Below are 25,327 nucleotides of genomic sequence, written 5' to 3' on the forward strand. Positions count from 1 at the left end.
TAGCAAGCTGGGGAGGGTCAGAGAGAGGAAAGAGAGGATCCCAAGCAGTCTCTGTGCTGTCGAGGTGGGGTTCAAACTCTCACCTGATGGGAGCAGTAATGGGGTGTCAGGACAGCCAAAGGACACTCTATGAATCCAGAGACGTGGCCAAGGTCTGCACTGAGGAGGGAGGTTTAAAACTGCAAGAGGGAACGGTTACAGCCTGGGGTCCCCCAAGTCACACTGATCTGGTGTGAGATACAGGCACCATCACTCACTCAGTATGGATCTTTGGCCAAGTTCATTAGCCTCTTTGAGCCTCAGTTTCTTAATCTGTAAAATGGGCCAAAACATGGTAATCACTCTCATAGGGAAAATTATAAAAACGAATGAGATAATTCCGGCAGTCACAAAGTGCTCAATAAATGCTGACCACCATAATAGTAATATCCCCGTTACTGAGCGTTCACTCCCTGACATAACGCATGTTCACAAAGCATATCCCTCGTTCGCATGCACAACTATCGCACAACACTTTGGTGGAGAAAACACTGGAGATTCCAGATCTGGGTAAGATGGAGTAAATGCCACCAAATGTAGCTACGAAAACGTACAGAGTACATGAGGCAGCTACTGATGGGCTGTGGAAAGGAAATAATGGCAGGTGGACTGGGGGGAGACGACCAGAATTTGAGGTACCATCGAAGCTGCAACGAGTTTACCACCGTTTCCCTCAAGGACCGTCCAGCCTGGACTCGAGTCAGCCCGACATCTGGAAATGGCGCGGGGCACACACAGGCCTCCAGGTGAGCCCTCTGTTTCTGGCTCAAAGGGCAGGAACGTGGCCCTGAATGCTCGGTGTGGTGGGGAAGGGGAGCCCGTGTTTCTCTCGCTTTTCTCGGTTCTGTCGTGCCTCGGTCTGCAACTGTCCTTGCACGCCCAGAACTCTGAGAGAGGGTGTGGTAAGAGGAAGCAGGGCTCCCCCGAGGCGGCCATGTCCTCATCGCTGTTGTTCATATGACAAGAGGGACTTTGCAGATGTGATTAATTTAAGGCCTGGAGAGGAAGAGGTGATCTCAGATTTTCTGGGTGCACCCAGGGTGGTCACAAGGGCCCGTAAATGAGGGAGGCATGAGAGCAGAGTCTCAGAGCAGCCGACAGAAGTGGTCATCCCCGGACAAAAGGAGGACGCATTGCGGTGGTTCTAGAAGCTGGAAGGGGCAAGGAAACAGATTCTGCCCTGGAGCCCTGGGGAGGAGCCAGCCCTGCTGACACCTTGACTTCACACTGATCTTGGACTTCCGACCTCCAAACTCCTTCCTGAGTTTGTGGTGTTCAGTTTCAGTGGCCACAGGAAACTCACACAGGAGGAAACTTTCCTCTTGCATCAGAAGAGCTTGGGCCTGGGACGCCTGGGTGTTTCAGTCGGGTGAGTGTCTGACTTTAGCTCAGCTCATGATCTCCTGGTTCATGGGTTCAAGCCCCGCATCGGGCTCTGTGCTGACGGCTCAGAGCCTGGCGCCTGCTTCGGATTCGGTGTCTCCCTCTCTCTCTGCCCCTCCCCTGCTTGCACACTCTGCGTGTGTCTCTCTCTCAAAACCAAATAAACATTAAAAGAAGAACGGTGGTCCTTTTCCTCTCTGGGTCCCCTCCACTTGGCTCTGGGCACGAGAGCAGTCGTGGGGAGTATGTCAACCTGACCACATCCTCACACCTTACAGAGAAGTTAACGCAAAAGCAATCACAGATCTAAGCATCATATTACAAAATTTTTAGAAGGAAACCTGAGAGAAAAGTCTTTGTGACCCTGGTTTAAGCAAAGAGTTCTCAGGACACCGAAAGCATGATCAAAAAAACCAAGGTCTGGATTTCATCAAAATTAGCGAGTCTTGTCACAAACAAGACACTGTTCAGAAACAGGAAAAGAAAAGCTACAGACTGGAGAAAATACGTGCAAATAACCTTCCGACGAAGCACTTACACAGAGAATACAGAAGGACCATCAAAACACAACAGGAAAAGAAAAACCACCTAATTTTTAAAAATGGGGACAAGACATGAATAGACCTTTCCCAGAGGAAAGAGGCTGAAGAAAAATCAGCACATGAAAAGATGCTCAGTATCGGGAGGGAAATGGCGAGATCTCCACCCCCGGTGCGCGGCGCCTGAAACCCTACGCCACGCGGGAACACGGGCTGGCCGTTTTCGTACACTTACCACATGACCCGGCCATCCCCCGCTGAGGTATTTACCCTAAAGACATGAGCATTTTAGTCCACATAAAAAGCACACGAGTGTTTGTATTCGCTCAAAACTGTCAACAACCGGAAACAACGCAGGCGCCTTGTGAATGGCTCCACGGTGGTCTCTCCACACACTGGAATGCTCCTCAGCCATCAGAGGACCGAACCTCAGGTACACCCAACTCACGTGCATCGCAAAGAACGGTGGCGAGTGAGAGAAGCCGGTCTCCAGAGGGCACTGTGGATTCCACGCAGAGGACGTCCTCGGGAGACAAAACCACAGCGATGGAACAGATCAGCGGTTGCCAGGGTTAGGGCTAAGAGTGTGCGACCGTAAAGGGACAGCATGAGAGCGCACTGGTGGTTGACACAACTGTCCCGTATCCTGAGTGTGATGGTGTGGATACTCAACTGACTACACGTGCATTCAAGTTTACAGACCTCAACTCCAAGCCAAAAAAGCTCCTTTTATTGCGTGTTAATTTCATTTTTCTTTTGGCCATGTCAAGGCAAGCGGGACTCTGGTAGGTACATTGAAGGCCTTCGTGTGGCCCTTTCTGGAGCACAGCGGAGTGAGCCCCAGTGCTGGGGCGGTCGTCCCTGGCTTCCCTCTACCTTCTCCCTCAGTGAAATCTCACTCACCCTAGAGACCCACCCTCGTGCGCCCTCCACCCCATCTCCCACACTCCCCTCTCCTCCCTAAAACAAGTTACTTGTCTGTGCTAGTTGTGAAATTGGCCCCTATTTTCCACCACTTGCTGCCTCGTCCTCTGCCCTGTGACTTTGCAGGGCCCTCCCACTCTGACTCTGGTCTCTACCTGGGGAACGCCGGGGCCAAGGGGAAAGTTAGCGAACGTGACACAGTCAGAGCTTGGAAAGTGCTACAGGGGGTGGGCCTTTCCCGCTCTCGCTCTGCCACGCATACCTGGCCAGCCCGAGGGCGCCGGCTGCCTCATCATTCCCAGCCGAGGCCATCCTGGACCAGCAGACAGCCAGCCGATCCCCAGACCTGGAGGCAGACGAGGCCACGACCGGCCGGCCTCCCGGGCGGAAACCGGCCCACCGAGCGGGAAGTGACGGCGGATCGATCGCATTTTGTGGGAAGAGGCCACCTGGTTGGCAGAGGGCCAGCAACTTCCTGTGTGCCTCGCCTCCTTGGGACCAGAGAGCTTTTATTACTGTCACTTCTTTACTAACCCCAAAATAGGACGGGGGTTATTGTGCCCAAAATAACCTCATCTGCTTCCCTCGCTCCAGACTGAATTTTCAGATGCTCCGACGTTTAAAAATAAAAGACAGGAAGTAGGACAAGCAACTGTAATACAAGACAAGCTGCCAACTCGACTCGTTCTGAGACTGGAAAGTCTGAACAAAGGGTTACCTGAAATGTGACCACAGTTGAAGCCCCTTGGAGAAGCTCCTACTGGGTGACGCCACATTTAATCCTCTTGCCAAACCCGTGAGGCCTGTGCTACTGGCCCCGTTTTACAGATGGGGAAACTGAGGCACAGAGCGGTCCAGGCCCCAAGCCCGGTGGTACAGCTGACGTTTGAACCCGGGTCTGACTCATCCAAGGTCTTGCTCTCTCGGTTACGTACCACACTGCTGTTGCACAGCCGGGAGAAACTCAAAGCTGAGCTTTGCCGTATCTACCACAAGGAAATCCACCCATCAAACAGAACCACTGACGGGGGTGAAAGGGTCTGCTGTCTGGGGGGAGCCTCGTACTTTACAGCCTGGTTTCAGCAAGGCAGGGCTTGGCCACAAGGAGGCCATCTTCGTGGAGACGAGATCACAGAGCATCGGCTTCTCAGATCAACTGGACGGTATTTGGAAAGAAAGGCAGGGACAGTGGTGGGGAGACACATCGAGACTCACATCCCCCCCAAGTCCTCAGTGAATGTGCTTGCTGGGTGTTCCTCTGAAAGCCCCAGCGCTCCAAGGCGTGCGCTGGTTCTAAGAACGCAGACAGGGGCTGCGTGTACTCGGCCAGCAGCCCAAGCGGTGGCTGTCATTCCTGCGGCCACAGCCACGGGCCTACTTTGCACCTGGTGTTCGTCACTGGGGCAGAGACTTGTTAAATCTCTGAATCAGCCTTTTGAGGGAGGAGGGCCTGTTACCAGTCCCCGTTTACAGATGGGGACATCAAGGCAGAGAGTCCCTCAAAGGCCTCATTCAAGATGACTGGGCCGGTAAACGGCCTGGCCTCGAAACCCAGGCCTGTGGGACTGCACAGCCCTTTCTCTGAACGGTGATGCCACTCTGCTCATCCCTTCAACGTCAAACTCACAAAACGAGCTGCATCCCAAACTCCGACAGCATGGCTTGTTTCCTGGTGCATTAGTAATTTCTCAACCTGCCTTCCCAGGACAAGCTAGTGAGAAAAACATCCACAACTCTGTCACAGCAAGTTCCCATGTGTAAAAAAGAGAAATGAAAACAAGGAATTGTGTTTTCCCTCAGTAGGCCGTGACCTGCTTTATCCTCTGAGCGACGCTGGCTAAGCCACTGATTGCACAAAGGATGGCATTCCTGGGGCCAAAACATCACGTGGCTCTCTTTTCCAGTCCCAAGAAAACATCGCAGGTATATGAGATTCACAAGGACGGGAAGAGGCCACGGGACAGGAGCAGACAGGGAGGAAGGAGACGGCTGGAGAGCGTGTGTGGGTAGGTAGCTACACCCACTTCTCTGACCTGGGTCAAAACCCCCCCTTAGTGCTTTACCCCTCTCAGCCCCAACCTCCAGGCCTCTCTGCAACACCCACTTTGGGAATTAACCCCAAGTAGGGGGAGATGAGTTGGACCTTGGGCAGCACCAACCAGTGGCGCTGTACTAATGAGATGTGTGCACTCAGAGGCCACGGGCGGGGGGGTGGGGCAGGTTTAAAGCCAGGGACATGAGCCCCACACTGGACGACACCCTGCAGAGGAGAGGCGGGTTGGCAACAGGCAGGTGCGACGGAGTCCAGGCTTCCCTTCCCAGGGATGCTAAGACCTACAACCGGGAGCTTCGAAATCACCGCCCATGAGGCTATTTACCAACACTCTGTTTCATTTGGACACAATGGCCACAGAGGCTGGACAGCCACGTGAACTCAGCCTGAGCTCCCCACCCCACCCCGTGCCAGCTGCGAGTCCCCGTCCCACGGCCAGGCTCCTTTGCCGTGGGAGGCTCTGTTTCCTCGCTGGGCAGCAGGGCACAGGAACGCCGACTTCCAGGGGGAGATGTGAGCACTTAACGTCAGAAGAGCTCGCGACCTCACACCTGGTTCCTTCTCAGCCATGGGGCCACACAGGTTTGCAGCCGGTTTTATGAGAGTCAATGACAGACCAGCTTCTTGAACAAGACCGGGGTTCTCACCGCTGGGACTCCTGATACCTTGGGTCAGAAAACTCTCTGTTGTGAGAGGCCTTCCTGTGCACTGTAGGACGTTCAGCAGCATCCCTGGCCTCCGCCCCGCTGGATTCTAGTAGCATACCCCCCTCCCGTTGTTGTGACAATCAAAACTGTCTCCATTCACTGCCAACTGTCCCTGGGGCTGGGAGGAAGGTGACAGAGCTCCCAGTTGAGAACCTGGGGGTCAACAGAAACAGAAGGGCCCACTGTGGCTGCTCTGTGCGCAACCCCTCAAGGCAAGTTTTACTTGTGAACAAGAGTGGTTTCTTGGACTTCATAGGTGAAAATACCACACTTCCTTTTCAACCCCGGTAACTTGTGACCAATTCCCTGGAATAGACACAACTGCCCTCCATGGACCCACGGCACGGTTCTTGGAGAGCTTCTAGAAGGAAAACCACATCATGACTGGCTGTGTTCCTTCTCTGTAGGTAAACAAGTGCCACCAAGAGGCACCGAAACATGGCAAGGAACAGGAAGAAGTGCCACAGAGAAGACGGAGAGAGCTCGGGCAGGTGCTCTGCCCGCAAGAGACGAACATTTGGCCGGGCACTGAGCCCGCTCTGGGGATCCAGAAGCTGCCACACAGGGAGAGCGCAGGGCAGACAGGCTGCACTTGGATGCTGAGCAGACATCTCCTGCCTGTGGACTGTTCCGATGACCCACAGCTTGTCAGGCCCAGTGCTGGGGGGACCTCGGTCAGGACCGCGGGCAGTGCTGTGTCTTGAGGGCTGGTTGTCAGTTACCCTGGTCGGTATCCAGTGGTCATCGTCCCCTGGGATTGAGGGGGTTGCCGCCTCCTTCCACCCTACCCTGCATTTCTTCGTGTGCTGAGCAGATTCATCTAACACATATCCCGTTTGTCTGGCAAGCCCTGCGATATACCAGGGGCCACATGCAGCCCACACACAAATCAGCAGACGCCTAGTTTTCAAATCAGATTTTTTACTGAGATATAGGTTTCTGCCATGTGGAGAAACAGAAAGTCTGGCCACCTGCAGATCCACATACAGGAAACTAACGGGGAGGGCAGTGGCCGACCCTCTCCCACAGGATCCACACCCCTACCTGAGGTCACACGTCAGTGGCGTTACTCGCTTATACGTGACCTGCCTGGCCCGACAGGCACCTGTACTTGCCGCCATGCCCCAGCTGACAGGGGTGGACTTGGGGACGTTTGCTCTCTTGCTCCCGGATGCGGGGAAGGTGCGAGGCTTCACTAAGCAAGAGGCTGCGAGATCACAGAAGCAAGTCAGGAGGGGACGTCCCACGGGGGCATTTATGTCCCAGGTAAGGGTGTCCAGCCGGGAGGCGCACTGCCTCCTCCTACGGATCGCACACCTGGTTAGGAACGACGTGGCAAGATGTGGAGGCTAAGGAACAGTGACCACAGCCGCCGTGGGTACGAGCTTCCCCTCCATACCAGCCTGCTCAAGGTCCCCTGTGAACTGGGGGGGTGGGGTGGGCAGGGGGCACGTTAGTGCTTGACCCCTGGTGTGTCCCAACAAAGCACCAGCGTGTCAGAAAACGGGTCAAAGGTTCTGCAAGCCCCAACGGCCGCCAAGTTGCTCCAGGACCAAAGGGCACACACTCTGAGGAGGGGGCCACAGCCACTGAACTTCCAGGCAGAAGCTATGAACTGTGTCAAGTGCCCTGCATAGAATACGCTGCTCCCTTGTGCAAAACCAGGCTGGACACAGCTGCCAGGTCCAGAAGCCGGCTCCTGCAGAGAGAGGCCTGCCTGGCAAAAAGCCCGTCCCTGCCCGGAGGCGTGACAGGCAGGCTGCGGCCGGTGAAGGTGCTGCCTCCCCTGTGCTGCTCTGGATGACCTGTTCACCGCGTTCTCCCCAGCAAGGGTGACAGGGGCGCCACCGTGGTTGTGCTGAGCCACCTGCTCTGAGAGTCATCAGCCAAGGTGGCAGCGGAGGCGGCGGCCAGCTGGCTGATCTTCCTGCTCGGAGACTCAGTGCTAACTTCGCAGCTCTCGCATGCGGAGGACAGCTGCTTCGGGAGACACCCTGCCCTCGCGACCCCGCCCCAGCTTCCTTCCTCCCAGGGTCCTGCCTCCCCGTCCTGCTGATTTGCTGGCTCCACAGGACCTGCCCTGGCCCCGTCTTCTATCCTCAGCCCTCTCCTCCTCTCCTCTCCCTTTTTCTTTCCCCATCTCCGTGGTTACCAGTGCCAAGCTTGTATCAGGAGACCGGATCCCAAGCAAGGAGTGTCTCCCCATTCCTGCAAGAGAGGACTCTCCGGGGTTCCAGAGCCACGAAGCAGGGTTCCGGGACATTCTTGGCAACTGCCCAAGTCACAACTTATTCTTCAAATATTCCCAATAGTCTTCGTACCGTTTATTACTCTGGAGATCTAAAAAGATTTACCTCTTAAAGAAGAAACAGGAAGTTTGGAGGTATTTGCCAAGACCCGCAGCCGAGCGAGCCCCGAACAACGGATGACACCTGCACGCGTAACCGGGGACTGTTCCCCTAACAGCGCGATGCACGGATCTCCTGCCAAAGTGGACAGCATCGCACGGAATTGTGGGTCAAAATCAAAGTAAGGACTTACTGCGCTTCCAAACTTATTTCTAGGAATACCATTCACATCAAGCATTTTATGCACCTAAGCCGATTAGCATTTATTTCATTTGCAAGAAGGACTCATTGTTTGCCGCAGACACAACCACAAACATGCGCCAAAGACGCGGTGGCAGCTAAAAGCAAGACTGACCGATGAGACCATGACCATTTCTCGCCTCTGAATTCCTGCCCTGGTTCCTGGAAATGTCACCCTTAACCACGTCCGTGTGTCGGGAATCTCCCTTTTGCCTCCTTGGTGTAGATTCCTTCAAACCACGAATCGTGATCGCTGCCCTTTAATTTCCACAAGAGAAATGCAATGCTTGCCCCCATCTCTTGACGGATTTTTCTTGGGATGTGAACAGGTACGTTTCCTGAGGAGCGCCAGGAGGGCATTTCCAGCTCATGTGAAGCTCGGCACAAGCACTCCTTGGAGACGCTCATCCCTCCTTACCTGGCTCCCAGCTCACGTTCAGGACCCAAGACCAGCTTCTAAACCCAATGCCTTGTTTTCACCTTGTCTGCTCCCAAACCAGCTTCTCTTCTGTCCCCTTGACCATCATTTGCCCAGACATTTGGCCTCAAACACTTGGCATCATCTGGTTCAGGCCCATCCCCACCATTTCTGTGGGTTACAGCGAAAGCACCCCGCCACCCCCCACCGTTCCACTCTCCCCCAGCTGTCACTGTGTTCCTCCTAAAACACAGACCTGAGCCCAAAGGCCTGCATGGGCAACCCTTCCGGAGACCAGGACAGAAACTCTCTCGAGACCTGCACACTCCCAGGTCCCAGCCTTCCCGTCTCCCCTCTTGACGCCTATTGAAATTCTGCATATCAGATTGGTACAAGGGGGTGGGGTTTAGTGACATCTGTCAAAATTTTTAAATGCACCTGCCCTCTGAGCCAGACTGGCTTCTAAAGAAAGATCAATCCTCCCTACCTATCTGCCAAAATGTAGCTCTACTGCAGCATTCCTGCCAGCACTGTTTGAGGGAGAAAAATCTGGAAATCTCTTCCATCTTCCAGTAGAGCAATGGTGAAATAAATGACAAAACAGCCCCTGCAATGGATGCTGCGTGGCTTTCACAAGGAATGAGCCAGCTTTATTAAATTAAAAAGGCAAACTACGGAATGCTGTGTAGGATCCGGCTTGGACATACAAAGGATTAACAGTTTCTACAACGTTACATAAGCGGCTTCACGGCGGTCACGGGGGGTGGGGGCACAGTACTCGGCAGAGTGATGTTTACTTCTCAATCTCCTCTCGTTCTGTAGTGTTTCATTTTTTTTAATACCTTAAGTTTATCACTTCCTCCAAAACGTCTGCTCCCCAGACTCTCCTTCCCCCGTGCTTCCTTTCTGCTGGTAAAAATAGTGACACACATACGTGCTTACTACGTGCAAAGGGCTGTTTGACGAGCCTGACATACGTGCGCTCGTGGAACCCGCGTGGCCCCCCGCGAGGCGGATGCTACGAATATGTCCATTGTACAGGTGAAGACTACTGAGGCCCGGGAGAGCTTCAGTGACTTGCTCAAGACCACCCGGCCTGTCCGTAGCAGAGCTGGGATCCGAACCCGGCAGTGTGACACGTAACGAGGCACTCTGCAAGTTCCTAGTGAATGGATGAAAGACACATGGCCTGATGATTCAAGCCCCATACGTATGTGGGCCCCTGGTGCCAGGTCCACATCTTAGTCATCGGTTTAGTAGCCCTGCCAACCTCTCTGCTAACCCAAGAGCCTGGACACAGTTGGCGCTCAATCATGTCTGTTGACTTGAATACCGAGACTGTCCCCAGTGAGCGGACGTGGGGGCGTCGCTGCATCTGCCCGGCCTGGCAGGATGCTGGGTGCATCGTCACTTCTCCCCACCTGGACAGCCGGTCCTCAAACACAACGGGGTCCACTCACTGCTCACCTGCCCTTCTCATCACCTCCGCCAAGATGCCAACTCCTCCTGCGCACACCCTACAAAAGCCGTCCCACCTGCTCCTCTCCAATTTCATTCTCTATCCCATATCCCCAGAGTGAAGTTTTAAAAGTGCGAACCAGATCCTTATCACAGCCCTCCCCCAAGCCCTTCAGGGGCTTCCCAACTCACTGAGAATAAAGCCCAAAGTCATTGTTACGGATTTCAAGGCTCCAGATGATCTGTGATCTGGCCACCCTGCCCTTACTCTGACACACTCAGCTTGCTCCCGCCCCAGGGCCTCCGTACTTACTGTTCCCTCTAACTGCATAGCCTTCCCCCAGAAATTTGCAAGATCTTTCCCTGACAGAGGCCTTTCCTGACCATCTGCTGGAAAATACCACTGTATGACTCTCTAGCCTCTGACTCTGCATGAACTTTCTTCAAAGACCTTATTATTTGGCAGTGTATGTATGTGTTTGTCTATTTTTCCACTCCCCTACTCCATCAAAGCAGAGAGTGTTGTTGTTTTTTTTTAACCTTATTTCTGTTTTGCGCTCTACGATAAACCAGATGGGAAAGACGTCCGCTGAATGTAGGCTCCTTTGAGGGGTACTTTCCATGTGTCCAGTCAGCAGAGTTTCTGTCCTGGACGTGTCCCCGAGTCCCCCACTTTTTCTGGCACTCGTTACAGTCACACCATCCTCCTCCTCCCTGCTCTTGTCCCTCCTCTGTGGAGCTGACCTCTCCCCATTCCCCACCAAACAGAAAGAGACGGCAGTCAGACCCTAAGTACTGAGGGTACGAAGCCTGGGGACACGAAGGCTCTCTGAATGTTAGACAAGAGTAGCTGCTGTCCTTGTCACTTTCAAACAGAGGGACTCGTTCCCCTCTCCTTGGACTGGAGCCCTGGGATCTGGAGGGCCAGCACCCTGGGGGTGGCACTGCCTCCACGTACCCTAGCAGCAGCCCCAGAAACAGCCTGGCTGGGGGCGCCTGGGTGCCTCAGTCGGCTGAGCATCCGACTCTTGGTTTCCGCTCAGATCATGATCTCACGGTTGTGGGATTGAGCCTTGCGTCGAGATTCTCTGTCTTCCTCTCTCTCTCTGTTCCTCCCTCCCCTTCAAAAGAAATAAACTTGAGGAAAAAAAAAAAAAAAAAGAAAAAGAAATAGCCAGGCTTGGCTGGAGGTGATTGGGTGGCATTTTATACTTCCTGTCTCCAGGTGACAGGGCGGTAGGTCGCCGGGGAGGAGCCTCTGGTGGTGGGCTTCCAAGGATTGGGGGTGCCTTCCCGTGGGAAGAACAATGTCCACGGGCCCAGGCCGACCTCTCGGGCACCCGGAAAGCCAGAGCTCAGCTCTTGCAGCCGCTTTCCCTGAGGCGGGCCCTGATTACTGTCTAGAGTGCGGGATCCCTAGTAGGGGGACGGGAATAATTCAGAATAATCTTGGGCAAATCATTTAAACTTCCTGGGCCTCCAGTATTTCACTTGTAGGGATGGATGCATATGTGGCTGGATGAAGAGACACCCAGAAATGTCCGTGGGGTTTTTATAAGGATTCTCTCCTCCTGTTTCTCACGAGCGGACATCTCAGACAAGACACTGTACTGGGCTCTCTCACGTGAGCTCACTTCACCCCCGACAGATTGGTGGTCCTGCCACTGTTCTTCCTGTTGTACACCTCACGACACGAGACACAGAGGCCAGACCCTTGCCTGAGGCCATCCTCCACCTTAGTGGGAGAGCTGGGGAACCTCAGACGCCACACTCCCCACCCTTTCTGTTTGGCTAGAGGGACCTCAGACCCATCTGCCTTTGAGGGCCTGGCAGCTGATGGAAATCAAGGAAGCCCGACTGGGTAGTTGGAAAGGTGCCAATGTGGGGCATAACCGTCCCATCAAAAGTCACTCACCTTCATGTTTTACTTTAAACACTGTCCACACCTAACCAGTCTCCCAGGTCTGGCCACACATTTGAGATCTGTCAAATCGGGTCTGCACTCCTCTGTGGCACCTGGGCCACGGTGAGGACTCTGGAGCCTGGAAGGCTCAGGCTCACCCAGAGAAGCAGTGTGAGTTAAAAGTCCCTAGGAGGGAGCTAAGTAATTTCTATCAGCAGCAACTTGCAAAGTGAAAGGTCTCAGCTTGGGATTCAGGTAATCCTTTCGTGGTGAGCAGCGGGGGGCATTTCATCCCCAGGCTACACCCCTGCTCACTGGGAGAAATGGCAGCTCCTATTTTGGCAAAAAATACATTCAACAAGCTTTCGGAGCAAGTGCAGCAGCGGAGGGGGGTGGTGAGAGGGGCAAACATCGGCCACACTTTTTGCTGAAAATTCAGTTGGGAATTAGTGCTGTGACCTACATTACTCCAGCCCTCACCCCTGTAACTTTTCCCTCCCCTTCACAAACAGCCGACCGTGATGCAGTCCCCCAGGATGAATTGCTCTGCAGTAAACATTTTAATAATGCGCTAAATGCCAGCACAAGAAATCATGTGAGCCTTCACCAATGTGCGGTCCAGTTCCGCAGGATGAGTTCTTGGAATCCAAGCCTCCCTCATTAACGCACTCTCAAAAGAGTACCTGACGTCCCCGCGGCGTCTGCTAACATCTGCCACGCGTCACGTCTTGGCGCCCACCTTTCCCTGGAATGCTGGGGGGTGCAAACGACACGGGGCTCCCAAGGAGGGGGCCGGAGGGGGCTGCTCTTCCCCTGCTCACCATCTTGGGGCGGGGGGGCGGGAAGACTCCGGTCCCCACCCGACACACAGAGTTCAAAATGGGAAAGAAACGGTCTGCTTCCCGCCGCCCGGCTTTCTGATTCGGTCTGCTGCCGGCCCTGGCGGGGACGGCGGTGGGAGGCGGGGAGGTTTGGAGAACAGATCCGACCAGCCGATTCTTCAGCTCTCAGATCGGAGCAGATGGCAGATTACTTGGAGGTCGGGATGCCCCTTGCAGAACACAGAGCAATACTGACACCCGAAAGAAGAAAAACAAAGTGGAGACGTGCGTGCAAAAGCGGGTCCTGCTGGATGCTGGGCCCCACAAGCCTAAAGGCTCTAAGGAAGATTTATGAAGAAAACGGAGCAAGTTCTACGCACCGGCTTTGAGTCCCCTGCCCTCCGCCCCTCGCCCACCCCAAATCAGAGAGGGACCACCTTTCGGAAGTTTGGCAGTGGGGCAGCTCTCAGAACACGCGCGAGAGCAGCGTGCAAACCGAACGCATCTTGGGTGACACAGGGTCCGGTCTCCCATCCAGCCTGTATGGAGAGGCCCTCTGAGCGGCGGGTGAGAGGCAGGACTGCGCGCCCGAGTGTCTGCTGGGGGCCAGGCAGGAAACGCAAACGAGCGTAGGAGAAAAGCAGCCAAAGGCCAACAGGGGAAGGGGAAGGCTCGGCTCGGGGTCCAGGAGGCAACGGGGCGGGGGTCTCGGTGAGGGCAGGCAGCACTGCTCCGCGACAGCCAAGGGTGGCGGGGTGCTGAACGGGGGCGTATGCGTCTGCCCCCCGCCGTGACACAATACCACGGACTGCGGTGGCTTACTTCAACAACAGACACTGATTTCTCACAGTTCTGGAGGCTAAGAGCCAAAGTGCTGGCAGATTTAGTTCCGGGTGAAGGCTCTCTTCCTGGCTTGCAGATGGCTGCCGCTCACGGTGTCCTCACGTGGCAGAGAGAGCGAGCGAGCGAGCAAACGCCAGCGCCTCTTCCTCTCCTCGTAAGGGCGCTAATCCCATCGTGTCGCCCTTATGACTTCCTGTCAACCTCATTACCTCCCCCAACCCCCACTTCCAAATACCATCACGCTGGGGTTAGGGCTTCCACACGTGACTTTGGGGAGGACACACATGTGCAGTCCCTAACACGCGAGGACCGAGTCTCAGTTTTCCAGAGAAGCCTGATACGTGATCTGACACTGCTATTCTGAGGTTGGGGACACTTCAGTAAAAGTAAACAAAAACCAAAACTCCACTGGACTGGTCAGATAAAAGATCGGGGGTGGGGGCGGGGTGGGCTCATTCCACAGGCTCCAAGGTTTACCCCGAAACACGGGATGTGGCACCGAACACCTGGGGCTCCCCGTGCGCTGGCTGGGTAACCCTGGGGTCAGCGGGGGACCTCTCTGGGCCTCGCTCTGCTCAGCAGTTTTGAGTGGAACCTCACAAAATTGCCACTTTTATCGGCAGGTTTATAGGGTGCCACCTAATAGGTTCTCAGGAAGACTGGGAAGATGAGTTCAAGTAGGGGACCCCTGAGCCGGTGCCTGTAGTCAGCAGTCAGCACATGGAAGGGGACCGGAGGCACCTTCCTTAGTAAACACGCCTACTTCTGTTCAGTAGCTAACAGGGACTTTTAGAATCCTGAGTCAGCTTTTGAAAGAACGGAGGACGTCTGTCAAGTTTTATGAGAATAATTATCCTTTGTAGGGTTTATGCCCTTAACCAAGAGAGATTTGGGTTTTTCAAATCAGAAATTCCTCAGAGCGAGATGTGAGCTGAGCGCCAGGCACGCACAAGCAGGAGATCATCGCACGGAGACTTACCAGCAGCGACAAATCGCACCGCTGCTCACCTTCTGTCTACCCCCAAATGAACCAATCTACACACTCCAACCTGGAATCCCCACCTCACTCACAAAAGATAGACATGGGCCGGGCAGCGTCATCTGGACCCCGGGAAAGCCAAAGGGAGCAAGTGGTTTAATTCCGACCGGGGTCTAGGCTAGCATTTCCGCGGAAGTCTGGCGTCAACATGGCGTCATCTGCCACAATCTCTGACTGAGATTCTTTGTGCTTTTCTGTTCTCTGTGCTAATTAGACACAGAAGGTTTCTCCCTCAGCTCTGATGAACATAACCGCACGGCCGAGCTCCCCCAGCACACTGAGCTGCTCGATGAACATACAGTTTCCACGATCCCGCAGGCCGCTGTTTGGTAAAAGCCCAATCAGAGAAACCCGGGCTGCCCACGGCAGGCAGGAGGGACGCCAGCTGGCCTGTGAGCAGTCTCTTCTCCTCAGACTGGGGCAGGTGGCCTGGCTTCGCATCAGGGTCTTAGGACCGCCTAACTTGGTTTTCACTGGGGAATTTAGCTCAAACTCACAGGACTCAGGGACAGGTTAATTTCCAACACATATCGCAGGCCAGGTGGCTGCCTTTAAAAGAACGGGAACTCCCTTCACAAACCATTACGGCGCTTTCCAAACAGCAAGACTAAGCCCCAGCATCACCAGGGAATGAATGCAAAATGTGGTTTTCCATAGCAAGCGTTTAGAAAAAAAGATGGCTTGTGGGGCGCCTGGGTGGCTCTGTCAGTTGAGCGTCTGACTTTGGCTCAGGTTGTGGTCTCGTGGTTTGGGAGTTCGAGCCCCCGCGTCAGGCTTTCTGCTGTCAGTGGGGAGCCTGCTTTGGATCCTCTGCCCCTCTCTTTCTTCCCCTACCCCCCACTTGCACTCTCTCTCAAAAATATATCCTTAAAAAAATAAAAGAAAAAAAAGGTGCCTTTTACCAGATGCAGAATACAAATTTTGTCGTCTTACAAAAGCCCTGAAAAAATCAGGAAAACATGAGCAAGCTGCAATCGAGAGGGGCAGCTGGCCAACGTCGGCCTGGTCGGAAGTTCAAGCTGGAAATGCCGGGAGGTGGGACCCAAGGCAGACATAAACAGGGTAAGCCCAGCTGAGGTCAGAGCATCACCGTTAATGAGGACAGACCCCTGGACCTTCAGCGGACTGTTCTCGAGAGCTACGCTGAAAAGAAACACTTATTTCACCCCAGCACGTCACACAGCCCCAACCAGCGCATCTCAACTAATGGGTCCCAATCCCACTTTTGGGGATCCACAGGTTTGCCGTACAGAGTTTTACATCTTGAGTTTCCCTATGATGCTAACATTCTAGAAATGATACGATTATGTTCTATAGCATCTGAAGGCTCTAAAAAAACCAACTATTCCATCATCTCTGTTCCAGTTCTATGGTATAGCGGACTCCTCGGCGATCAAGTAGTGACATCAAGGGACGGCCACTTGCCCCAAGGTGCTGCACAGACATGTCCCCAGCAATGTGACCAGAGAAGAGGGGGGGCATGGAGCTGGCCCCCAGATACACGGGCGCCGCACGCGGCAAAGGAAGGAGTGTGCTCCAGGCCAACGCGAGCAAAGCTTCGGTTTCAAAACAACATCAGTATCTGTTGTGCTGACAGTTTTAAATTGTGATGATTCTGTAAGTGCTTGACACGTCAACAAACGTCTTTCAATTCCTGTTCACTTTTTTAAGAGATATATGAATAAGAAATGTATACCTAATTTTTTAAGTTAGCTCACACTTAAAATTATTTTCATATTAGTATTACTTAAGTCAGCAGCAGTGGGAGTCTGAGAATTTTCCCTTGCATCCATTACCCACTGAAGCAACGGTGACAGGCTGATTTGGTTCTGGAAGATTCTGTGAGCTGCAGAGAAAATTACTCTCTGCTTTGATCAAAACGTGGAAGGTAGAAAGCCATGCAGGCCTGCATTTATTTGCAAACCTCAGCTCAACAGCGCTCATCGGCTGACCCGCTGTCTTGAAGCCCTTTCGGAAGTGCATAGCGCCTCAGCTCGTGCGGCTCGGGGAACAACACCTGGGCCCCGGTGTGTCAATGATGGCCACGCACTTCGCCTGCCAACCTCGGAGGAGGGGGAGGAGGAAGTGCTGGGCAGAGCGCCCATGTGAACAGTACTTACACAAAGAAGGGCATCAGCTGCACCAGGGTCTCCTTCTTGGGGCTGGCGGCAAACTCGGGGGCCACCTGGATGACCTTATTCATGACGCTGCGCAGGTAGTTCTGCAGCTGCTTCCTCCGCTCCTCCACAAACTTGGCATCCTGAGAAAACAGACACACAGGGCCGCTCAGGCGCTCACTCTTTCCTCTTCCGAAAACCACCCACAGAAGATACAGCGATCGGTCATCACCCAGACGGCTCAAGTCGACCTGAGTGACTGCCGCGAGCAAAGGGTGTACGTAAGGCTTCCCACGTGCGATCCTGTTGAATCAACAGGGAAGACGCTCGTGATATTATTACTAAGAGGGGGACAACAGATCCATGAAACCACCTACAGTGTGTTCCCATGAATAAATGAAGTCTTAGCAACTGTGCCTGTTGTTTACAGAGGACCTTCAATGTGCCCAGGCAGTGAAGGGGCCAGGGGACCTAACAATGAGCAAAGCCAGTCACTGCTGTGTTGCTGGTGGAGGTCACAGGCCAGTGTAGGACTCACAGAGAAATCCAGGCACCACACAGGTCCAAGCTGCTTCCCAGAGACAGTGTTTGATTTACCATCATAGGAAGTTTCTAAAATATGAATCAGTCATCACTCTTTAAGAAAGATTTTACTGATGGGGCACTTGGGTGGCTCAGCTGGTTCAGTGTCTGATTCCTGATTTCGGCCCAGGTCACGATCTCATGGTTTGTGAGATCAAGCCCCACGTCAGGCTCTGTGCTGACATGTGTCTGCTCGGGATTCTCTCTCCCTCTTTCTGCCCCTCTTCCAATGGCATGTGCACATTCTCTCTCTCTCCAATAAATAAGCACACACACACACAAAAAAGATTAAAAAAAGAAAGAAGAAAGATTGTACTGAGAAGTTCCATCTTCCCTTGAAAAACCATGACACTGGGCAGCACAGGACCATGCCAGGCTGGGGGCCGTGCAGCATGGCTCGGGAGGCAGGCACAGGGCCCCGGGTCTATGCAGTCTCTACCCTCGGTGTTCTGGGGCTCCGTCCTCTGACCCTCCACTGTCGTGTCGGCTTGGCCCTCGGCAGCGGGGCTGGTGGCCCAAGCATGCCTACCAAGAACTACAACTGGGTGACAGTCTGCCGTCCCAGGGTTGAAATCCTTAACGATATTGAAGAAAGGGGCCCCAGAGATTGTGTGGCCTGTCCTGCTCATGCAGATCTGCACCAGGGGGCTGTGGCTCATCACAAAGAAACCCTGGCCAGCGTGGGGGGCAGGAGACTCCTTCTCTGTGAGAGTGATGCCCTTCCTAGATGGAAGAACCACATGAGGTGAGTAAGGGAAGGGGAGAGAGAGGGCAGGGGAAGGAATGAGGTCATCCAACCTCACAAGAACATGAGAAGAGAGGGGACTACTCTCACGTGACAAATGAGGAAGTGGCAGCCTAAGAGGGTCTGGGTGAATTGTGCACAAGGTCTCACGGATGGAGCATGGCCCTCAGCCCCGCCCTCTGCCCTGTGCCAGCGTGGAGGTGACCTCAAAGAGGGGCTCAGTCAACAGTTAGCTGAATGAGGCCGTGCCCAGAGGCACCCGATCCCGGTATGTGCCCAGATCTCGAGAGAAGAGTCCCCACAAGGCCCTGCTAAGGACCTGAGCACGGCAGGGGGATTCTTTTAGTGCTGCCCGATTTGGCAAATGAAAACACAGGATGCCTGGCGATATCTGAGTTTCAGATAAACAACGCATAATTTTCCAGTGTTCATAACTCAATATTCAATAATTCATGACTCAATAATTTTTCAGTATTCAACTCTACGCCACACAATAAAACCTTCCCGTGCAACATTTGGGAGACAGTGGAACTAAGAAATGACTGTTTATCTGAGATTCATATTTCGCCGGGCATCCTGTATTTCACCCGGCAGCCCTTCCAAGGACACGGGGTGGGAGGAAAGGTCACAGAGCTTCTGCGGCCGGCGGGCTCCCCGGATCCCTTCCGGGTCACAGCAAGGGGTTCCTGCCCAGGGCCACCCCCGCGAGCTGCCTCAGCACGGCCCTCCTCCACGAGCTGCCTCAGCCCGGCCCTCCTCCAGAGGGTGAGAGCGCTAAGGGCTGCCAAAGCCACTCCGAGTCCCGGCCCAGCGCGGCCCCAGACAGGGGCTCTGGGCTCCCGTGGCCTGGCGGGAGGCACGCCAGGCCGGAGACCAGCGGCCAGTCATGGCACAAGCTGCAGCCACTTGTGCTGCGTTCCTGGTCTGATGGCCAGGTGCTGCTCTATGGCTTCCGAGTTTCGACCCATCGTTAGGCACTGAGATGCTCTTTCTGGGGAAGGGGGTTCCTGTGGCCACATAGTGCCAATTGGAGTCCATCGGGCCTAAGTTCTAAGGGGCATGAGAAGCCCACAGGCCCACCTGAGAGGCTGTCGGAGGACCACCAAGGAGCCTGTGAGCCCCAGAAGTCTCTCCGTTTTTGCAGCAGGGAATACTTAACACCCTCTCAAGCAAGAAGGGGAGATGGGGGAAGGCTCCCCACTCTGCCTATGGGGCTGGGCTGGGCAACAGGATCCTAGGGAGGTCAGAATGCTCAAAATGAAGGTGGGAGGAAGCTACCCAGGGGTGGAAAGTGTCTATTTTCCCTGGTCTCAGTGCCTCTTCTCACCAAGGTCCCAGGGGCAGGAGTGACGTGGCGGAAAGATGATCACCCTGGAAGAATCCCAAATCCTTCCAAGAACTCATTGCTCCAGAGCTCCGGGCCCTGGAACCCTAACCAGCCCCTGAGAAAACCCAACGTGGCAGCACCGAACTTGACATGTGGGCAAGTTTTACCTGAGCCATTCAGAGCAAGCACGGGTATTTGCGGGATCTTTACTCACACTGTGCACTGAGCTCTTTCCTTGGGCCGCACGCTCCCATCTGATGCTGGAGACGGAGGCTCAGAAAGAATAAGGCACATGCCCGAGGGCTCAGAATCGGGAGACAGATGGGCAGGGTCCCAGGTCTCCAACCAGTGCACAGTCAGAGCCACCCCCAATCCAGAAGACATTCTCCAATTTATAGCAGAGAAACCTACGGGTCCTGCAAACCACAGGCTTCCCTAAGACAGAACTCAGTTCAGAGAGATTCCACCTGGGGTCAGCTCTGGCTGAAGCCATGTATCGTGCAGAGGGAAGGAAGCCTGTCACCTCGACGCTGGTGCCCGACTGCCAACCTCTACCAGGGACATCGCTTCCCTCGGGTCTCAATCCGCTTCACGAGTCCTTGCCCGTGATTTTGGCAGAGCTCCGTGGGGCAGGGAAGAGGGCAGAACCGTTCACGAAAGACCTTTTTTTCCCATGACTGTCCTTTCATTTTTACCTTCTTTTTTTTATTCTGGAAATTGCATAAAGCAGAGCAAACGGTACCACAAATCCCCACAACCCTTTATCTAATAAAGTCTTAGCCCTTTTCCACGTTTGCCTCACCGTTGCTTTTGGTGAAGGTATCTTACAGAAAATGATAGCCACCGTGATACTTCACCACTAAGGGCTTTGGTACGATTTCAGAGCTAAGCAGTCCTGCCCTCGCTGGCTGGAAGCACAGACCCAGCATGTCTGCCGGCCCGCTCTCCCTGGTCCCCTGGCCTCCGTGGGCCCCTAGAAAACCATCCAAGAGACCGCACCGCGGGATGATCACACCAGATGACAGTCCCTCAGGCGGGAAGCGCGACCCACACTGCCATCTACGGTCAGGTGGCTAAACCAGTGGGAGCCTCAGGCTTCCCATCCATAAAATGGTGGCAAGGATGGGCCCACCTCATTCAGGACAACCCAGGCTAAGCGCCTGGTAATCAGCATCTTCTGGAGGCTGTGACTGATGCCGATCCACCAGCAACTTCTATGTGGATGAGGTGATGACCCATGCCCCTGATGCTTTAGGCATTTCCCAAGCCATTCCCTTGGCCTGGAATACCTTGACATTTAAGTCTCTACTCTTGTGCCCCCACCACGGAGAGACCCTCCAGAATACCCCTGCTAACGATGTCCTGTTCTCTGTTCTTCAAGGTCCTCACCACTGCTTCATCATGTGCCTCTAGCTTCCCCACCTTCCTTGAACGATCTACGTCCCAGGGAGGCAGGGCCATTACCTGTCTGGTTCCCCCCAGTATCACAGAGCCCAATGCAGTGTGTGGAGATCATGAGAAGCCCCATAAGCATTCACTGCAAGATAATAGAATAAACATAGGGGATGAATTCAGGGGCGGAGAAGCAGGCCACCAGGCAGAGTGGTTGGAAAGCTGTTGCCAAGTCCAAGGAGAGAGGACAAAGACCCCAGAGGGGGAGTGGTATGGAGGAAAGGAGGCTAGCCTCCAAATGCCCTCAGGCAGGGAGAAGACAGAAGGCCGGGAGCTGGTTCTTCAGAGACTCCACTTGTCACACGGGGGCGCCCTGGAGGAGATCACTGTCCTGTCAGAGCCTGTCCCCACAGGGTCGGTCCAGTGCTTAAGGGGACAGGACAGATTTCCATTCGTTGGTTGGGCTCCTCGGGCTGCAGTGTGAGAAGTGAAGGGAGGGGATGGAAGCCAACTCAAGGAACCTGCCAGACTCCTCTGGGGGCCCCCTCCTGAGCCGTGGTGGCCCTATTGTTTTGTGACCCTAGCGCCATTAGCAGTGCTGGGGCTCAGTCCTCGCCTCTGCCTCTGAAAAGAACACTCAGGGCTATCTTACTATGAGCATTTGCCTTCCTCCAGAAAGGTTAATTTCATTTTGAGTCTCGAGAAGACAAGGACACAGTCACATCAAGAGCAGCAATTTTAAAAACGATGGCACACTGTAAACAAGACAATAAGCCACGCTTCCTAGAGCAAACGCTCGGCCCCCCCAGCCCCTCCACTTTCTGGCATGGTCTTCCCTGGGCTGGCCTTTTCAGCCAAATGCCCCCACACCCCCTGAGGGGACCTGCCCTGGGGCCACCCTTCCTGGGAGCTGCCTGCCAGGTGGGCAGGGGTGACTGCATTTCCAGAGTCCGTTTTTATTTTCATCGAAGAATGTCATGGCATTTTATAAAATGAATTGGAGGTCTGGTTCCATCAGGAGGAGTGAGCAGCTGAGGCCTTGTTGAGAAGCAGCTACTCCAGAGTCAGCTGATCTGACACTGTGTCACTGGCTGGAGAATTCCGCAACACTGATGAGACTCCCAAGGCGCCCAGCATGAGGATCCTCTGGCTAGGAGAGTCCCTCCCAGGCCCAATTCTGAGGGGACTGGCTCACCCAGCCCATTTCTTCTTCCTGGGAACAAGGAAGACAAGATTCCCAGTGTCCTTGTGGCGAGGTGGGAGCCACGGACCGGGCCTGGTGGATGCCACGTGAGGCAACCACGTCCAGGGCTTGCCACAGAAAGGCAAGCACCCTGCAACCCTCCCCACCTCTCGTCTTCCTCTGGGAGTGCGGAGGCCACGCGGGCCAAGTGGCAGAACCACCTGCAGGAAGGAGGGCCACCGGAGCCACCCTCTCTGTACCAGGTGTGCCCTGAATGAGAGATTAACTTCGCTGCCAAAGCCACAGAGTTCCAGATTTGCGCCACGTGCTGGGAGAGGTACTCGGGCCAATTCTGCGGATTCACGCATGACACGCTCACTGGTGTTCTAGGGTATGCCTGCCTTTGTCCGAGGCGGTGTGCCTCGAAAGAATGTGCGCCGGTTAACACACGGGGCCCCTGCCCTTGAGGAGCTTCGAGGCTCCTGGGGAAGGAGACCAGGAGCGGGCAGACGAATACATCCCAGTGAGTGCTCCGGGAGAGATGGGTGTGGGCTGGACAGGAGGAAAGAAAACAGACTGGCCCGGGTGGTGGGGGTGGTGGTGGTTACCACTCCCCCGGGGAGCGCCTCTTCCATAGGCGCTTTAATCCACAGAGGCCCACAGAGACGGCACTTTGGAGAGAGGAGGAGGAGGCAGAGGGCGAAGTCGGCACCTACGTGCTCACAACTCCTGCGCCTGCTTCCTGGGCCCATGCGCATCCGTCTGCTCTCAGGCTGGGGGACAGAAAGGTGCCGGTCAGGGAACAGCCAGGGCGGGCCAAGGGCCGCGGCGGGACGGAGTCCAGATGCAGGAACAAGGCGGGGGAGCTGGCAGGGGCGGGCCAGGAGGTCAAGTTAGAGAACGTGGACTCTACCCTCGGGACCATGGGTGTTTCCAAGCAAAAGAGAGTGACCATCAGCTACTCCTTCCCTGAGACAGAAAAGCAATTCTGACTCTCCAGACTTGACAAGCTCTGTTTGGTCTCTGTCACTGGGTTGTATCTCAGGGGTACTGAAAACCTGCCTTTCTCCTTTCACGTATGGGTCAGCCGGGAGGTGCAGACGCTGCTGATGGAGGCCGCAGGCCCAGGCCCGCCCTCCTGGGACACGGGGACAGGCCTCAGCGCCCCCGGCAGCAGGCATAGCTCGCGGGCTGCAAAGCAGCAAGCTCTGCTGTGTTCCGGGTGTGATGCCTGAGCACTTGTTTCCAGGGAGACTGTTATGCAATCGCTAATTGGGAAGTGAGGAGAGAAAATGCACGCAATTGCCACTTTCAACACTTTCCATGGAGGCAACCGAGAGCAATGAATTGTCGCACACGATGGACCCCCGTACAGCTTCCTGAACGCCACCGAGCCCCTTGTGTAAGCCTCTGACCAGGTATCTTTAGCGAAGCTACAGGAAGCATCTCTACTTGATTAACTCAGGGAAACAATAAGAGTGCAAACTTGGAAAAGGTAACTGTGCTTCTCATCTTTATGCTGAGAACGGGCTCCAAGGGGCCATGGTGGGGGGTGGGGGGTGTCCCGAGGATCACACCGGGGCTGAACAGCCGGATGAGTGACCTGGCTGGTTGAAAGAGGCCTCGCTTAGGCTGTTTCCCAGGTGCTCCTGCGCTGGAATGCAGAAGCCAAGAGGGGAAGGAAAAGGCTTCATCTGGAGAGTTCGGGCAGGGGAGGGAGAGGAAGCCTGCGATGTGTCTCTAAGGTGTCCCTGGGGAGGACTCCGTGCCCTCAGTCTCCACAGACACCCACAAATTCAGGAGTCAGAGTCACTGCCCTTCTGAAGGGACAAGGGAAGCAACGTCCTGGTGATTATAATTACTTCACCCCAGCAGCTCAAGCCCAGCATCAATCACCGAGCAAGTAGTCAGTGATGGGCCAGGAAGGACGGAGCAATCCAAGAGACAGGCGTAACCCTACGGACGTCACAGTCTCCCTCTCCGACAGCCCACGGCCAGGAGATGCTCTACACATCGTTCATACATCCAAGCAGCCGGCAGGCACCAGACACTGGACTCCCTTCGCCAGCCACGCTCCCTAGACTCCAGGCTGCACCAGGGCCTGTGGGGAGAAGATGCCAGAAGAGGCCACCATGAGAGCGCCCCGAGAGATGCAACCTAGAATCCCTTTGTTCTTCTAATGTTTCCAGGAGGCCGATGGGCCCAGCACTGAACTGGGGGCCCACGAGACTCATGACAAGTCACAGCACCAGCGCTCGGGCCCAGTGGTGGGCAACAGGCAGGCATTTCATTAACAAAACTCTGTGGCAAAACAGAAGAGCTTCTAGGGGAAGGTGGTGTTTCCTTCTAGCCAGCCTGGTGTGGGAGAGGGTTTGGGAAGCAGGAGGCACTCTGGGCCTTGGTCTGGGGAGGTGAGTGGGATTTCCATAGATGGAGGCAGGAGGGAGGCCCAGGGATGAGGGCCCAGGGGCGAGGGGAGCCTCCTGAGGGGGAGGCAGGGGGGAGGCCCAAGGGCGAGGGGAGCCTCCCGAGGGGGAGGCAGGGGGGAGGCCCAGGGGCGAGGGGAGCCTCCCGAGGGGGAGGCAGGGGGGAGGCCCAGGGGCGAGGGGAGCCTCCGGAGGGGGAAGCAGGGGGGAGGCCCAGGGGCAAGAGCCCAGGGGTGAGGGGAGTCTCTCGAGGGGGAGGCAGGGGGGAGGCCCAGGGACCAGGGGAGCCTCCCGAGGGGGAGGGAGGGGGGAGACCCGAGGATGAGGGTCTGGGGGAGGTGGCAAGCAGGACTGAGGAAGCTGGGTGGAGGCGTGGACAGACTGAAGCAGGGCTGGAGCTGGGCTGTGGGGAGTCCCAGGTTAAGGCCGGAAGTCACTGAGGTGTGAAGGAGACAACAGGTGCACATGGGGGCTGGGGAACTCGGCAGGGGAGAGGAAGGGGGGACGGTTTGATGCTCCCACCTCACAGGGACCACTCTGAGAGCTTTCCATGAATTTACCCCTTACTCCTGGCTGCCTCCTGTGGGGCTGGGACCACCACCCCACCTCACGGCTGGGGCGACGGAGGCACAGAGAAATGAACGCCTGCTAGGCTCACAAAGAGTCCGGGCGGAGCTGGGATTTGAAACTGGACGGGGGTGGGGGGTGCTGCGGAGCACACCCACCAGGTCATGCGTCCCCAGAGTGCCTCTTGAGTCTGGTGGGCTGCGAATGGGCCAGTCATGGAACGTCAAGGGCAGACCCTAAACCCCTCTCGGCCTCCAGGATAATCGTCCCAGT

At 55.1% G+C, this 25,327-nt stretch overlaps 1 protein-coding gene across 3 annotated transcripts in view; it reads right to left on the bottom strand.

Annotated features, from left to right (window-relative positions):
* SNX29 (sorting nexin 29) overlaps positions 1-25,327 on the bottom strand; it is a 499,251-nt gene that overhangs the window by 25,779 nt on the left and 448,145 nt on the right. For 2 of the 3 annotated variants that reach the window (XM_047839171.1, XM_047839172.1), the window contains exon 20: positions 16,836-16,975. In XM_047839171.1, the coding sequence (XP_047695127.1) occupies positions 16,836-16,975 (140 nt within the window). Of the gene's footprint in view, positions 1-16,835; positions 16,976-25,327 lie in introns of those variants that run through there. The other variant, XR_007147865.1, reaches the window with a different exon arrangement.

This window comes from Prionailurus viverrinus, chromosome E3 (assembly GCF_022837055.1).
Source record: "Prionailurus viverrinus isolate Anna chromosome E3, UM_Priviv_1.0, whole genome shotgun sequence".
NCBI lineage: Eukaryota > Metazoa > Chordata > Mammalia > Carnivora > Felidae > Prionailurus > Prionailurus viverrinus.